Below are 17,858 nucleotides of genomic sequence, written 5' to 3' on the forward strand. Positions count from 1 at the left end.
TTTCGCTATCCTCTGTAAGGCTGCAGTGAATGTGGCTGTATGTCCCTGTTCTATCTTCACATACTCACATATTCACAGCCACCTTCTGGACCCCTTCTTGACTGACCCTTTTGCTCTCTATGCAGTGCAGTCAGCCTGCCACACAGTGGTGCCCAGATCTATGGGCCTGTGAGGAGCACTTCTCCATTGTCCCTGTCTATTCTTAGAGCCACTGCAGTGACCTGGCTGGGGTAGACACCTAAGAATGAATGTGAAACGAGAGAACCAAAACCTCCCAAGGGTCTCAAAGCACAACTGCTCACAGGCACCTGGTGTCCCCTGTTCATTGCACAGACATCATCTGAAATGTTTTGGTTCAGTTTTGTAGACTAGTAGTATTTTAGCCTGCCTTGTTTTTTTGTTTTTGAGAGGATTTCATTCTTTAGTTCTGGCCAGCTTGGAGACCCAGGGTATTTAATTTAATTTATTTATTGGTTTTTCAAGATAGGGTCTCACTCTAGCCCCAGCTGACCTGGAATTCACTCTGTATTCTCAGGGAGGCCTCAGACTCACAGCGATCCTCCTACCTCTGCCTCCCGAGTGCTGAGATTAAAGGCATGTGCCACCACGCCTGGCTTTTGACCAGGGTGGTTTTAAACTGGTGGTGATCCTCCCGGCTCTGCCTCTCCTGTGCTGGAATGACATGCCTGCCACCATCATGCCCATTTAACCTGCCTTTTCCTTGCTCCTGTGTTAGAGAGTCTGGCTTCGTGTCTGGTGATGCCCATGGGGAGCCTCTGGGCTGGAGGGTGTTGGAGGTCCTGTCCTACCCACAGGGAGAGTTCCTGTGAGTGTTCACCAGGTGTGCAAAGCAGGTGCAACCTTAATGTTCATTGGTGAGGTTATTTCAGTCATTTTCCAAGTTTTTTTTTTCTTTTTTGGTTTTTTGAACTAGGGTCTTTCTGTAGCCCAGGCTGACCTGAACTCACTATGTAGGCTCAGGTTAGCCTTGAACTCATGGGGATCCTCCAACTTCACTTCCCAAAGTTGAGATTAAAGGCATGCACTACCATGCCCACCTTTCAAGTGTGTGTGTGCGTATTATTATTTTTTTAATTTTTATTAGCATTTTCCATGATTATAAAAAAATCCCATGGAAATTCCCTCCCCCCCCCACACTTTCCCTTTTGAAATTCCATTCTCCATCATATAACTCCCCATCTCAATCATTGTACTTACATATATACAATATCAACCTATTAAGTACCCTCCTCCCTTCCTTTCTCTTCCCTTTATGTCTCCTTTTTAACTTACTGGCCTCTGCTACTAAGTATTTTCATTCCCACGCAGAAGCCCAATCATCTGTAGCTAGGATTATTTTTTGTTTTGTTTTTCAAGGTAGTGTTTCACTGTAGTCCAGGCTGACCTGGAATTCCGTATGTAGTCTCAGGGTGGCCTTGAACTCACAGTGATCCTCCTGCCTCTGCCTCCTGAGTGCTAGGATTAAAGGCATGTTCCACCATGCCTGGCTTTTAAGTATACTTTTATTTATTTATTTGCAAGGGGGGAGTGTGAGGATATGGCTACATCAGAGCCTCTTGCCACTGCACACGAACTGCAGATGCAAACAGCACGTTATTCATCTGTTTTTACATGGGTACTGGGGAATTGAACCCGAGTCATCAGGCTTTGCAGGCAAGCACCTTTAACTGCTGAGCCATCTCTCTAGCCCCTGAAGTTATTTTTCAAAAGTTGAATCTGAAAATTTGTTACTAGATCCTCCCCTTCTGTGAAAAAGTCAACCATGCAGGTGTGTGCATGTGTCAGCAGCACCCTGTATTTGCACACACATTTACTTTGTTGTTTTGGTTTCGTTTTGTTTTCATCCTGGGTTTCATGTAGCCCAGGCTGACTGCAAACTTACCGCATAGCGGAAAATACCCTCGAGCTCCTGATCCTCCTGCCTTCACTTCCCAAGTGCTGGGCTAACAGGACTGTGCCACCACACATGCCATGTTACTATTTTTGAAAGAGTCTCCATATATTGCTCAGGCTGGCCCCAAATTCAAGACCCTCCTGTCTCAGCCTCCCCAGGACTGAGATTATAGATGTGTATATCCGTAGGTAGAAATACTTTTTTTTTTTGGTTTTTTGAGGTAGGGTCTCACTCTGGCTCAGGCTGACCTGGAATTAACTATGTAGTATCAGGGTAGCCTCAAATTTACAGCAGTCCTCCTAACTCTGCCTCCTGAGTGCTGGGATTAAAGGTGTGCACCACCACGCCCTGCTACGCAGAAATACTTTTATAGGGGCTGGAGAGATGGCTTAGCGGTTAAGTGCTTGCCTGTGAAGCCTAAGGACCCCAGTTTAAGGCTCAGTACCCCAAGACCTACGTAAGCCATATGCACAAGGTGGCACATGCACCTGGAGTTTGTTTGCAGTGACTGGAGGCCCTGTATACCTATTCTCTCTCTCACTCTGTCTCTAATAAATAAAAATAAATCTTAAAAAAAAAAACTCGAGGACTGGAGAAATGGCTTAGAGGTTAAGGCCTTTGCCTGCAAAGCCAAAGGATTCAGGTTTAATTCCCCAGGACCCACTTAAGCCAGATGCACAAGGAGGTACATGCATCTGGAGTTTGTTTACAGTGACTGGAGGCCCTGGTGTGCCCATTCTCCCTCTCTTTCTCCCACCCTTCCTCTTTCTCTGTCACTCTTAAATAAATAAAAATAAACAAACAATTTTAAAATAGAAATAATTTTATATGCCAATTATACCTTGATAAAATTAAGAGGAAAATTAGATTTAAAAGAAGCTAAAGCTGGGAGTAATGGTACCTGACTGTGGTGATTTGAATAGAATAGATGGCCCCCAATATATTCAGTTGTTTATTTGTTTATAGTTTGCATCTACAGCCACCTGGCTGGAGGCAGTGTCACTGGGTGGATTTTAAGGTGTGATGGTGGATTTCAGATTTCAATCTAAAGACATGCAAAGTGTGCCTAGCTGGAGCTCCTGCAGTGTGCTGTGGCTTTTGGCTTTTGGCTTGTACTTCTCTGTCTCTGCTTGGTCCTGTGAAAGCAGGCCAGTTTCTTCTGCCATTATGGAACTTCCCCTGGATCTGTCAGCTTTAATAAATCCCTGCCTCCATAACTGTGCCTGTCTGGAAGTTCATCTCAGTGAACCTGAATCTGTCTGCTACAGTGACTTTAATCCCAGTACTCGGGAGCTGAGGTAGGAAGATCGCTGGGAGTTCAAGGCCAGCCTGAGACCAGTTCCAGACCAGCCTTGGCTAGAGCAAAAATCTACCTCAAAACTACACACACGTAGCGGAAAGAATGTAAGAGCCAAAGGAAGGGTAGGACTCCTTACAACATGCTCCCTCCAGACATAAAATGGCCTGGATATCCATGACCTCAGTGCCTGACACTACCAACACAAGACCATCCTAAGAGGAGGAAAAGATCATGACATCAAAATAAAAGAGAGACTGATTGAGATGGGGAGGAGATATGATGGAGAATAGAATTTCAAAGGGGAAAGTGGGTGGAGGGAGGTTATTACCATGGGGTATTTTTTATAATCATGGAAGATGTTAATAAAAATTGAGAGAAAAACTACACACACATGCCTAAAATGTTTAAAGCAAGCAAGCATGCAGGTCATTGGCAGGAGCCATCTTTGGCTCTGGGAATTCTGTGAGTAGACCTCTGTCCTCTTCCCCTGAGGAGCCACCCTGCCTTCCTTGACAGAAACCTTTCCAAAGACAAACCTAGGATGTACTGCTTGCTTTTTAATGTTTGAAGTACTTTTTTCTTCGTTTGTTTTGAGGAAGGGTCTCACTCCAGCCCAGGCTGACCTGTAATTCACTGTGTAGTCAGAGTGGCAACTCGGTGGTGATCCTTCCACCTCTTCCTCATAAGTGCTGGGATTAAAGAAAAGCACTACCACACCCGACCAAAGTACTCCCCCGCCCCCCCCAGGTCAGGTCTCACTCTATCTCAAGCTGACCTGGAATTCACTATGTAGTTTCAGGGTAGCCTGGAACTGACATCCTCCTACCTCTGCCTCCTGAGTACTGGGATTAAAGACATGCACCACCAGGCCCAGCCAAAGTACATATTTTTATACCCTGGTTTGAGTTATATATTCGTGCTTTCCTTATTTGCCAAGTTTGCTTAAGTGTTTCAGTGGCCCCTAGCAGTAGGCAGCAAGCGATGTCACTTCCTCTTGATTCAGAAACATCTTGTTCGCTCTTGCTAATCAGGCTCCAACATGGAGACACATTTGCAAACAGAACACACCTCTGTCACCCCACAGTGGTACTGCCACAGGTCATATGTGGGTGAGAGGCCCAGGGGTGCTGTTTTGAGAAGACTGGGAGGCAGGTTGCACCTGACTTTAAACATATAGTGCCCATGGCATTGTGCATAGGGTTGAATAGCATTTAGAATTACATAAGCTGAGACCAACACACAGGACTTTTCAAAGTTAGTCCCATAACAAATGAACCTTGTGTGTCCTGGGCAGCTAGACCTGCAGGAACCTAGCGGAGTCCTGTTAACTTAGATTGCACTGACTACAGGACCAACGGCAGGAAGGCCCTAGAGAGCCAGGTAGGACGCTAAAGGGTGCTATGGGGCACATGTAGTACTTGGGTGGTGAGGAAGTGTATGGTGAAGAAGGTCCAAAATCTAGTGGCATTTGCAAAGTGAGCCTGTGGCCCAGTCTTGACACAACTATGGTCCATCCTGTTGAGATTGGATGCGCCTTTTGTGTTCAAGGGAAATAAGGCAGTGTGAGTGCATTTCTGAGTAATCCCATGTACACACCATGAACTGGAAAAACAGACAGGAAGCCAAGAACAGTGGTTGCCAGGTGGTCGGGCTGAGTAGTGTAGGTGTGGAGGGAAGCAGCTTTTCCCTCTTGAGAACCATGAGACTCTTCCATGCTCAGAAGTGAAAGTTCAAGTGTAGATTGTTGTTGGCTGTCACTGAGAAGGACCCTGGGTTTATGGCTGTCCACACTATTGATCTTCCTAGAGGCGCACAACCCACAGTTGTGTGGTGTGGGACATTTCTCAGGGCTTTGTCAGATGGTGACCTACATGTCCTTGTAGGAACGGACATTCACAATGGTGGTATCCTGCAGTTTTAACCCTGACTGGCCTCAAACTTGCTATGTAGCTGAGGATGACCTTGAACTTCTGATCCTCATGTTTCCACCTCCTGAGAGCTGAGTTGTAGGTATGTGCCACCACACCCTGTTTATATGGTGCTGGGGATTGAACTCAGGCCTTTGTGTACACTAGGCAAGCCCTCTGCAAAATGAGCAGCCCCCAGCTCTCCCTTAGCTGTTCTATAATGAGTGGAGACCCTTGTGCTCAGGTGATTAAAGGCACCAAATGTTGTTGTTGTTTTTGGTTTTTTGAGGTAGGGTCTCTAGTTCAGGCTGACCTGGAATTCACTATGTAGTCTCAGGATAGCTTCAAACTCATGGTGATCCTCCTACCTCTGCCTCCCGAGTGTTGGGATTAAAGACATGCACCATCATGCTGGCTACATCTGCCTGCCTGCCTGCCTTTTTCTTCGTGTTTTTTGTCAATTCCCATTTATTTTTGGCTCGTGGGGAAATGTCATCTTTTCAATCTGAGAAAAAGCAAGTTCAACACCAGATAGAAATCTGAAGTGTAGGATAAGACAAAACCAAGGATGGGAAGTAAATAGCAATTGCAAAAAGATGTAAAGATGGAGGGCGCCATTACCTCACTTCTGAGGAGCAGCCCAGATATCTAAGTAGCAGCCTCTTAATGTCTGGCACAAGCTTTGAGGAGGAGGGAAAACCCATGACAAGGACACAAGGACAAGCTAGAACTGGGACCTTGACTGACCTCTGCCAGCAAATGCAGGAGGAGGCACGTGCTGCTGAAGCCAGGGTACCCCACACGCTCTTGGACTGCGGGGAGCGGAGCTCACACTAACGGGCGCGTCCAGGTGGTGGTCCTCAGTGTGCTTGTAACCCCATCACACGGCTGGCCCCACTTCGTTAGCACAGAATTCAAGTTAGGGAGAGGGCAGTGGCCTTATGACAGAATATGTGTCTACTCCCAATTCACAGGCCCCTGCCTTCACCGGCTTCCCAGGATGAAAGGCCTTCCAGGTTTGAATCTTTGCTTTTCTGTTTGCTAGATCTGTACCTCAGTTTCTCCAAAATCTGTGCAGTGGGAATATGGCTTTTATTTTCCTTTTTGGATAGGGCCTCACACCATAGCCCAGGCTGACTTAAAGTCATGATCCTTCTGCCTTAGCCTCCCAAGTGATGGGGCATATATCTTACAGGCATATTTTACCATGCCCACCTGGGTTTAGCTGCATTGTTTGCAATTACATGCAGTGGCCAGTGCTGGAATCAGGCAATGGTCCAATCATCTACTCCAGTCTCTGCCTCCATTGTCACATGTTCATCCTGTGTATCTGTCTGCATTTCCCTCCTCTCATAAGGACTCCAGGCCTAGTAATCAGAAGATCTCATCCTGGCCAGGCATGGTGGCACGTGCCTTTAATCCCAGCACTCGGGAGGCAGAGGTAGAAGGATCACCATGGGTTTGAGGCCACCCCGAGAGTACATAGTACATTCCAAGTCAGCCTGAGCTACAGTGAGACCCTACCTCAGAAAAGAAAACTTCATCCTATTATGTCTGCAGAGACCCTGTTGCTGTATCAGGTCCCGTTCACAGTTTGGGACTCACATGTCTGTGAGGTATGTTACTTACTTTCTCATTGCTCTGTCAAAAATGCCTGACAGAAGCTGGTCGTGGTGACACACGCCTTTAGTCACAGCACTCAGGAGACAGAGGTAGGAGGATCACCGTGAGTTTGAGGCCACCCTAAGACTTCATAGTGAATTCCAGGTCAGCCTGGGCTATAGAGTGAGACCCTACCTCGAAAAACCAAAAAAAAAAAACCTGACAGAAACAACTTAAAGGAAGGAAGGTTTGTTCTGGCTCATGGTTTGAGAGTGCAGCCCACGGTAACATGACACGCTGGTCACGTTGCATCTGCAGTCAGGAAGCAGAGAGGAGAGTGCCAGTACTCAGCGTGCTTCTCCAGGATTCCTGCCTGTGGGGTGGTACCACACACATTCAGGGTGGACCTTCCTTTACTCTTAGAAAAATACCTTCATAGACACAGCCAGGGGTCTGTCTCCTGGGGGGACTCCAGATCCAGTGGGCAGTCAAGATTAGCCGTCACAGGGGAGACAGGGTCAATGAGCAGAGCTGTTTTCCTGTCTTAACTGTTGCATTCGCAGTTCATGTTTTCTGGTTTCCCATTTGTATTTTATAAAATAATGTCAGGGGGTGTCATACAGTGATTGACTCATTGTGGAAAGAAAATGTATGGCTGCAGTAGACCTGGTCTAGGGATTTTACAGCTGAGAAGGGAGAACTCTTGTGGGTGACAGCAAGCCACCTACACAGGCTCAAATGAGATTGTGTTCATTTCTTTTTGCAGGGAACTCCCAGTACAGTCAGCAGCAGGCTGGGTACCAGCAGGGCACAGCCCAGCAGCAGACATACTCACAGCAGCAGTACCCCAACCAGCAGAGCTACCCAGGGCAGCAGCAAGGCTACGGTAAGAGAGAGGGCATGTTTCCATAGGGGACCCCCCCCCCCCACACCCTGAATGGGCTACACACATTGCAGTGCTGTCATTCAGGCAGGTGCTTAAACTCATCTGGTAAAGATACTGGTGTCCGGAGGAATTGGGAGGATGGTGCAGGCGTCACTATTTTTCCCACACGCCCTTTCCTTTCTGTGTTGCCAGACCTCACCCATGATCCCACGTAGCGTTCACAGGTGTCGTGTCCATGGATGCCTCTTGTCCCTGCCTGTTTCTCACGTTTTTCTCTGCTTTTGTAGCCTGGACCATTTGGGGTGGACTGATGGGCACTGTGGAGAACACCCCTCAGTAGGGTTTATGGAGATGAGCCTGGTTCTGGATTTGGAAAGCAGACAAAGGAGCAGGGCCCTGCCTGGCTCTTCTGTGAAGACACTGGCCTGGCATCTGGCCGTGGTGATGTGTGTCAGGCGTCTCCACCGTCACGCTCCTCTTTGTCTCGTCCCCTTGCGTCCTTTGGCAGTGTATTGTTGAGTTCCATGCAAAAGGGGATTTCTGCATGTGTTTCTTAGAATTGTCATTATTCTTTTATTTGACAGAGAGAGGGTGAGAAAGTGAAAGGCAGATAGAGAATGGGTGCACCAGGCCTTCCAGCCACTGCATACAAACTGAAGACACATGCACCACTTTGTGTATCTAGCTTGCATGGGTACTAGGGAATCAAACCTGGGTCCTTTGGCATTGCAGGCAAGCGCCTTAACTGCTAAGCCATCTCTCCAGTTCTGGAATTATTTTTTAAAATACTTTTTAGGGCATGTTGGCACACCTTTAATGCCAGCATTTGGGAGGCAGATATAGGAGGATTGCCATGAGTTCAAGACTACCTTGAGACGACATAGTAAATTCTAGGTCACCTGGGCTAGGGTGAGACCCTACCTCAAAAAACCAAAAAAAAAAAAAATTTTTTTTTAAATTTATCTGCATGTGTGAATGGCCATATCAGGGACTCTTTCCCGTGGAAACAAATACCAGACACGTGCTTCAATTTTTGTGTCTGGCTTTGCGTGTATACTGGGGCATTGAACCTGGGCCTGCACCTTTGCAAACAAGCACCTTTAACTGACGAGCCATCTTACCAGCCCATGGAATTCTTCAGTGAGAAAAATTTGTTCCTTCTCCCCGCACTCACTTACCGATTTTAATATGTGCTTGTATAAATGACTCTCATTGCTGGGACAGAACGCCCAGGCTGAAGGCGCTGAGGAAAGCAAAGAGCGCATCTCTTCAGCTTTTGCTTCCAGAGGGTAGAGCCCATTGTGGCAGGAAGAGGCAGAGCAGGGACAGAAAGCAGCATGGTGGCGACATGTCCTCAGGGAAGGAGCAAAGAGAACAGTGAGGTGAATGCTGCTTGTGTTCTTGCCTTTTGTTCTTTTTTTCCCATATAGGGTCTCACTCTAGCCCAGGGTGACTTCAAACAGCAACCCTCCTACCTCCTACCTCTGCCTTCCGAGCTCTGGGATGAAAGGTGTGCGCCATCACGCCCAGCATGTTCTCCTTTTATACGGTCCAGGACCCCAGCCCATGGAATAGCACTGCCCACACAGGGCAACCTAATCTAGCAAATCCCTCACAGACATGACTGGAGATGCATTTTCATGGTGATTCTAAAGCCTGTCAAGTTGACAGCCATAGAGTAATCATCATAGTGCTCGTGTGTATTGAGGCCTGTGTGGGTGAGAATGCAGTTCTGCTTTATTGTGTCAGATTATCCTGGTTTGGGCCTTAGAAGCTCTTTCAGCTGAAATGCTCTCATTGTGGCTTGTTGAATACTTTGGGATTTTTAAAAATACTCTATTTTTAATTTATTTAAGAGAGAGAATGGGCACACAAGGACCATCAGCCACTGCCAACAAACTCCAGACATATGCACCACCATGTGCATCTGGCTTACATGGGTCCTGGGGAATGGAACCTGGGTCCTTAGACTTTGCAAGCCAGTGTCTTTACCCACTAAGCCATCTCTCCAGCCCCACATCAGGACTTTTTTGTACAATGTCATCTTCCTTGCTCTTCCCTGCATCAGCACTTCTCTAAGGAGCCTGACTCCCCTGTTGGAGAGGAGTGATGGAAACCAAGGTCGAGCAGGCAGAGATCCCACCCTGGCACGCATGGCCCCACTAGGGTGGGCAGTGACGTCGTGGGGTCAGATACACCCACCACCACTTATCCATGTTTATTCAGTGTTGTGAGAAATGACTGCTAAATCTACCCCACACTTGATGGGTTATCAGCAAACTGCTTTCAGGACCTGTGGGAGCCAGACAGGTAGACAGAGGAGACCCAGGGTCAGGGCAGGAGTAGGCTGTCCCTAATCCACTTTGAGGCCCATATCACAGAGAAGGCTGTGTGCTGCTGATCCATCAGGACAAGCAGGTGACACACACATCAAAACCGAGCTTAAAGCCAGGAGTAGTGGCGAACGCCTTTCATCCCACCACTTGGGAGGCAGAGGTAGGAGTATTGCTGTGAGTTTGAGGCCACCCTGAGACCAGAGTGAATTCCAAGTCAGCCTGGGCTAGAGTGAAGCCCTACCTTGAAAAACAATAACAACAAAAAGAGTGAGCATGCCCATGCTCACTTAAACACACCCAATCCAGAACATTTTAAGTGAAATGTAAACATGTGATCCTGGATCTCCCCCAGCTGGAGCCCATCACTCCTCCTGCACACCACAGACTGCTGCCTTGTCCCTCATAGCAGTTTCAACTGTGTGGGGAAGTAAGGTTCATTGATGATCACCTGAGCAGCTTTTTAAATTTACTTTTGTTTATTTTTATTTATTTATTTGAGAGCAAGAGAGAGAGAAAGAGGCAGAGAGAGAGAATGGGCACACCAGGCCTTCCAGCCACTGCAAACAAACTCCAGACGTGTGCGCCCCCTTGTGCATCTGGCTAACATGGGTCCTGGGGAATCGAGCCTCACACCAGGGTCCTTAGGCTTCACAGGCAAGCGCTTAACCACTAAGCCATCTGTCCAGCCCCTGAGCAGCTTTTTGAAAAATAAGGAGCTGGGCCCACCACAGACCAGCCATGGTAATGCCTCTGCTCTCAGGAAAGTCCCGAACGGGCTTCTCAAGCTTACAGGCAGCTGTGCCTCAGTAGAGGAAGAGACCACAGCTGAAGATGGCTGGAGGGCTGGGGAGACAGTGCACTAGGTAAAAAAAGCACTTGCTGCCCACGTGGGAGTGCTGGAGCTCATACCCACAGGCCGCATGGAAGGCTGAGGAAAGCTGTGGAAGGCTGCTGTAACCCCACTATGCTGAGGGTGAGATGGGAAGCAGAGACAAGAATTTCCTGGAAACTCATACCAGCACAGCAGTGGACAGGAGACCCTTCCTCAAAATAAGGTAGAAGTCAAGGTCCGACCCCAGAAGGTTGTCCTCTGACCTCCATGGACACATACTCACACACACTAAAAATATTAATAATAAAAGAGGATTTGAGGGCTGGAGGAATGGCTTAGCGGTCAAGGCGCTTGCCTACAAAGCCAAAGAACCCAGGTTCAATTCCCCAGTAACCATATAAAGCCAGATACACAAAGTGGTGCATGTGTCTGGAGTTTGTTTGTAGTGGCTAGAGGCCCTGGCACAGCCATTTTCTCTATCTGCCTCTTTCTCTCAAAAATAAATAAATAAAAATTTATATAAAACATGATTTCACTGAGCTAGGCATGGTGATGCATACCTGATTCTGGCCCTCAGGAGGTTATATATCCTGTGATACATAGCAAGACCCTGTCTAAAAGAAAAAAGACTGCCCAACCTTTATTAAACAAATTACCAGGGGGCTAAGGTGTAGTTGGGTAGTGTAATGAGCCAAGGTTCCATCCCAGCATCACACATACACAAAAAAAGGGTAAATAAATAAGCATTGACATTTTTTTGGTCTTCATCAGTCCTTTCCTATACACCTTCAACTTAGTTTCACAGGAAGAATGACATTCTTTCCGGCCTGAGGGGTCTTCCCATTCCTGTCATTTTTAAGGTCCAACTCTCTCTAAGCACTGTAACCTACACCAGCTGGTCCTGGGCGAACCACCCATTTGCTTCCAGGAAGTGGCAAGCCAGGAGTCCGGGGAAAGCCCCTGAGGGTGGCGGGCACAGGGCGGGCAGGTGGGTGAGCTGGAGCACAGTGCTCGTGCAGTGAGGGATACCGCTCAGGGAGCTGGAACATGGCTTGGTTGTTCTCACAGCCCCTGCTGTTTTCACAGGCCCTGCCCAGGGAGCTCCCTCTCAGTACTCAAGCTACCAGCAAGGACAAGGCCAACAGTACGGAAGCTACAGAGCATCGCAGACAGGACCCTCTGCCCAACAACAGCGACCTTATGGCTACGAGCAGGCAAGCTTTCTGGATGTGGTCAGCCGTGCTGTCCACCATGTGTCAAGGCATGGCAAGGATTTCTGTTATGATCATGAGGAATGGTGACGTGGAGCTAGCTGGCTCCTTGGAGGAACCACCACTGAGCTAGAATTACCAGGATTGTCCTGAGGACACAGAGGTCTTTTCCCCAGAGGCCTGAAAAGAGTGTCAGGAATTTGTAGAATGACAAGCGGCATGCTAACTTAAATCACAGACTGAACTAAACATACCTGCCTGTAGGGAGGAGGTCTGGCTGTGACATCTTCAAGTGTCCTCACCCCAGAACTCTAATGCATTCTTTTTTTCCCAAAGGCTTTTTCTTTTTTAATTTTTATTAACATTTTCCATGATTATAAAATATATCCCATGGTAATTCCCTCCCTCCCCACCCCCACACTTTCCCATTTGAAATTCCATTCTCCATCATATTACCTCCCCATTACATTCATTGTAATTACATATGTACAATATCAACCTATTAAGTATCCTCCTCCCTTCCTTTCTCTACCCTTTATGTCTCCTTTTTAACTTACTGGTCTCTGCTACTAAGTATTTTCATTCTCACGCAGAAGCCCAATCATCTGTAGCTAGGATCCACATATGAGAGAGAACATGTGGCGCTTGGCTTTCTGGGCCTGGGTTACCTCACTTAGTATAATACTTTCCAGGTCCATCCATTTTTCTGCAAATTTCATAACTTCATTTTTCTTTACCGCTGAGTAGAACTCCATTGTATAAATGTGCCACATCTTCATTATCCACTCATCTGTTGAGGGACATCTAGGCTGGTTCCATTTCCCAGCTATTATAAATTGAGCAGCAATAAACATGGTTGAGCACGTACTTCTAAGGAAATGAGATGAGTCCTTTGGATATATGCCTAGGAGTGCTATACCCAAAGGCTTTTATTGTGGTTATTATTTATTTATTTTTGTTTGAGAGAGAGAGAGAGAGAGAGAGAGAGAATGGGCATGCCTAGGCCTTCAGCCACTGCAAATGAACTCTAGACACATGTACCACCTTCTGCATCTGGCTTATGTGGGTCCTGGAGAATTGAACCTGGGTTCTTTGGCTTCACAGGCAAGCACCTTAACCACTAAGCTATCTCTGCATCCCTCTGATGCATTCTTTTAAATATTTTTATTTATTTGTTTATTTGACAGAGAAAGAGGGAGAGAGAGAATGGGCATGCCAGGGCCTCTAGCCACTGCAAATGAACTCCAGATGCGGATGCTCCCTTGTGCATCTGGCTAACATGGGTCCTGGGAAATTGAACTTGGATCCTTCAGCTTTGCAGGCAAACACCTTAACCTCTAAGCCATCCCTCCAGCCCCCTCTCATGCATTCTCTGGGTTCAGGTTTAGGTATGGTCCATGAGGTTCCTACGGAGCTAGGCAAGCAGGGCCGTCATGTGTACTGTGAGTATTTTACAGTGTTCCTAGTTTCTGTCCAACGAAGTCCAGCCTGGGTTACCTAACAAGACCCTGTCTAAAAAAACAAAAAGAAAAAAGATTGTCCAACCATTATGATCATGACAAATGACATTTAAACAAGTAACCACACTGCCATCCCAGTCCCTAGTTCTGACAATTAGAATGTCTCCACGTACTGCCAGCTGTTCCCTGGGGGCAAAATCAGCCAGCCTGAGCAGAGCTATGCTGCTGGCTGCCCTTGCCCTGGAGTTTGAACTGAGGGCCCATCGTGCCTCTGCTTTGCCCACCTAGACACAGGCACCAGCAGGCCATCAGACTGGAGCCGCGCTGGAGGCTCCTTTCTGTGAACGCACAAAGACCTGCTCATTAGCTGAAGGGAGAATGGGATTGAGTTGACTGCCCCATTTCACTTTGGACAGCAGCCCTTCAGCCAACTTCCTCAGGGATAAACCCATTCGTTCAGCCTTCATCCTGCATCCAAGAGACATGGGCTCCAATTTGTTCTTCTTCAGATCTTGTATTGATTGATCCTGTTACCTGGGTCACTCTCACCCCCAGTTCCTACCAAGTTAGGGGTGGGGGTAACTAGAGTTAATATTAGCCCCACTGCCCATCAAGTCACTCTTAAGAAGCTTAGGGCCTAGTCGTAATGGTAGGGCCAACATGATATCTGGTTAGGCACATGGCCAGGCCCAGCCCCCAGGGGAGTCCATTGCTTCATGAGGTCACAAAACTCTCGGATCATCCGATAAATCATCACACAGGATGAGAGAGACATTCTAAAAGGGCTACTTCCTACCCCATAAATTGAGGCAGACTGGGCTGGGGGAGATAGCTCAGCAGTTGAAAGCACTTGCTTGAAAAGCTTGCCAGCATTGGTTCAGGGGCCTAAGTTTGATTCCCAGTGCTCACATAAAGCCAGATGCACAAAGTGGTGCATGTATCTGGAGTTTATTTGCAGTAGCAAGAGGCCCTGGCATGCCCATACTGTTCTCTCTCACACAAAAATAAATGAAAAAAAAAGTTAGGACTGGAGAGATGGCCCAGAAGTTAAAGGTGTTTGCTTGCAAAGCCTGTTGGTCAGGGTTCAGTTCTCCTGCACCTATGTAAAGCCAGACACACAGAGTGGTGCATGCATCTGGAACTTTAAAAAAAGTACTTTATTTATTTATTTGAGAAAGAGAGAGAGAGAGAGAATGGGCACACCAGGGCCTCCAGCCACTGCAAATGAACTCCAGACGCATGCAACCCGTGCATTTGGCTTATGTGGGTCCTGGGGAACTGAACCTGGGTCTTTTGGCTTTGCAGGCAAGCACCTTAACTGCTAAGCCATCTCTCCAGCCCTGCGCCTGGAATTTGTTTGCAGTGGCAAGAGGTCCTTGCACATCCATATTCATTCTCTCTTTCTCTGCCTTGCTATCAAATAAAATAAAAAAACGAGTAATTCAGGCAGACTCTTCGTGTGCCTTTGGACCTCCATCCCTCCACCTGTGATGGGGATGCTGGCTGTGGTAGGAGTCTGCCTGGCCTATGGAGGAGTAATCTATGTCTCTATCTCTTTTAGGGCCAGTACGGAAATTATCAGCAATAAGGGACAAGCATTCAAGATGGTGCCCGTGGGGTTGTACGCTCACCCAGGAGATGGACGAGCCAGTGGCAGTTCTGATGAATTGTGACATGTTGGTTACCCTTTGCCCAATGCCACATCTGCATGTGAAGCGTGCTCATTTTGTGCTGGGTATGACGCCGAGTGTGCACCGCTGACATAAGACAGCGCTGCAGTGGTGTGACATATTTGGTGCTGTGTATAGTATTGTATGTCGATACAATGGAGAGAGTGTCCATTTTTTGTCCCCTTACCCCTCTTCAGTGTTCTTAGCTAGCTCTGGGGGTCATTTTGTCACCAGAGTGTTCGTCTGTGCTCAGTGATGGGACACAATCTCAGAGACGCCATGCCCCACGTAGTCCCGTAAACAGACCTGGTCTGCCCCAACTCCTCGCACCGTTGTCACAGTGTGGATTGTAAATGTTTCTTTAACTGCCTACACTGTAGCCGGATACACACAGAGCTCTGGGTGACCACTGCCGCCTGTGCCTCAGTGGGGTTTAAGGGCACCATCTGTGTCTTGGGCCAGTTTCTTTCCCACCAGAACAGAAAATAGGCTTCCCCTGGAGCAGCTGTGAGCCCTTACTTCCAGGGCTCGCCTAGGGCTGATGTCTCACCAGTGCGCATGATCCCATAAAGGGATGCATCTCTCTATTAAAACGTGACCGTGTTCCACAGACATGTCCATGAGGACAGTGTGTGGACAGCTGGAAGGTGGTGTACTGAAGAGTGAGGCCCATCTGTAGTGTGTCTTTGCCTTTGTCTGATGTCGTTTGTAGGGTTTGAATATGCCTGATCCTAAGCTTGTAAGTATTGGTAACAAACTTTCCAAACAGGCAGCAAGTGGCTTATTTTATATTATCTTTTCCAAGACCTGCTTGTTTGGATCTCCAAGTGAGTGTTCTTTTTTCTTAGGGCTGTCTGAAATCCAGTCATTCTTAAAAAGAACCCAGTATCTTTACTGTGTTCTTTCAAATGAGAAGCAAAGATTTTACATAGTAAAATTTGAGTGATTTTTATGTCCCTAGGACATTGAATTCTGTTTGGATTCTGTGCAAACATTAAAGACAAGCAGCATGGATATTTGATCAGTCTTGTTTAGATAATAATAACCATATTTACTATGAATCCTTTTTAAAACAAATCTTCAGATAAGTGTTGGGTGTATTTCTGAGAATCACTAAGAAAATACAAAAAGTATCCAGTTACCGAATACTTGGCGTATCAGGCCCACCAAAGCAGATACATTTCTTGTTCTTTATTTTTTCTTATTTGTTTTTATTTATTTGAGGTAGGGTCATATGTAGCCCAGAATGGCCTTAAACTCGCTTTTTTCTCTGAGACTAGTCTTGAACTCCTGGTCCTCCTGCCAAGATTATAGGTGTGCACCACCATGCCTGGCTCAGATGTGTTTGATACCGTTTTATGTTTTAAAAACTAATTTTTTAAATCTAAACTTTAGTGCTTTAGAATTCTTAAAGCACTTTTTTTTCTCTTGAATTAATCCTGATAGCTCACACTAGGCAATATGGAGCCAGGACTGTTTCCATTAGCAGATTAAGAGCTAAGGTCTGTGTTGACTACTGGTCCTTTTCCAGGACATTCCTGCAGGACAGGTATCAATAAATGCGGGCATACGAGTGTAGGCGCAGGTCTTAGCAAACTCTTTAACACTGGTTAACACTGTGACCATGTTAAATTTACAGAAACAAGATTTTCCTACTTGTCCAGTGACAGTGTTGGCAACATCATTTAGGGAGTCATCTCTTTTGTTTTTGTTCTTTCTGGCAGTTTTTATAGAATTATTCTGTAAGCTCAAGAGGGGGCAAAAATCTCCCACTGAAAAATATCAGAACGTTTTAAGTAACTGTGAAAATGGGCTTTATTCCTTGCCAACTTGGGAATATGCTGTGTGTGTGTGTGTGTGTGTGTGTGTGTGTGCGCTCATGCGTGTGTGTATTTTAAGTGATGTATTAATACTCTGGAAGAAAAGGATACTTAAAAGATGTATCACCCCAAAACATCAATCTGAAATGTCTTACATTAAGAATTTCTTGAATGTTGTACATATATTTTAAAGAGCACTTTGTGAAATAGTTTGTACATTTATTTCTTAATTTATAATGATTCCTGGTGTTAATATATTTAATGATTAATAATGTTTATTTAATGTTTTGTCCATTTTTATGTAATGTTGTGGCGAAAAGTGATGCCAGCAATTCCTTTTCGTTACCTGTTCTGTACCTTCTCTTCTGTGATATGAATGTCTGAAAAAGCCTAGGAAATGGAATTGTTCGTGCAGGTGTGGTTGTGCCGTTTTTATAACCCTTCTACGGAAGGCCAGGAAAGATGCAAAGAGTGAGGTGGAAATTGCTGCTCTTTCTTCCTCCCGTTTCCCGACATCCATGAGGGCGAGGGCTGCTGTGTCCTGGGCGCTGGTGTGCGGCAGAATCGAGATCTCTGGACTGAGCACAGCCCTGGGACAGAGGCTCAGGGCTTGGAACCTTCTAGAAGCCTTCCTCCTTCTGGACTGCAGGACAGGCGGCCTCTGCGTTTGTCAGTTCCAATGTCGGGTGTCCATTAAAATTTGTAAAAAAGAGGAAGACCTTTTTCCATTTCCATTAAATTTTTTTAGCCATTCCTTCATTTCTGTTTATTGAGGTGGTCGAATCCGTCTTGTTATTTTGAAAACATTCTGGATTTCTTTTCTAGTTTTTTTTCTTTTGTTTCTGTTTTTTGAAGCAGGGTCTCCCTGAAGCTCAAGCTGGCCTGGAGGCGGCGGCGATCCTCCTGCCTCAGCCCCAGT

General features: G+C 46.6%; 1 protein-coding gene across 2 annotated transcripts in view; it reads left to right on the plus strand.

The window, feature by feature from the left end:
- The window catches only part of Ss18l1 (SS18L1 subunit of BAF chromatin remodeling complex), a 38,074-nt gene extending 20,376 nt beyond the window's left edge, over positions 1-17,698 (plus strand). For both annotated transcript variants that reach the window (XM_045157398.1, XM_045157399.1), the window contains exons 9-11: positions 7,491-7,610; positions 11,865-11,992; positions 15,011-17,698. In XM_045157398.1, the coding sequence (XP_045013333.1) occupies positions 7,491-7,610; positions 11,865-11,992; positions 15,011-15,037 (275 nt within the window). In that variant the 3' untranslated portion in view covers positions 15,038-17,698. The remainder of the gene's footprint in view (positions 1-7,490; positions 7,611-11,864; positions 11,993-15,010) is intronic.
- Positions 17,699-17,858: the final 160 nt, after the last annotated feature.

Source organism: Jaculus jaculus, chromosome 8 (genome assembly GCF_020740685.1).
Source record: "Jaculus jaculus isolate mJacJac1 chromosome 8, mJacJac1.mat.Y.cur, whole genome shotgun sequence".
Classification (NCBI taxonomy): Eukaryota; Metazoa; Chordata; class Mammalia; order Rodentia; family Dipodidae; genus Jaculus; species Jaculus jaculus.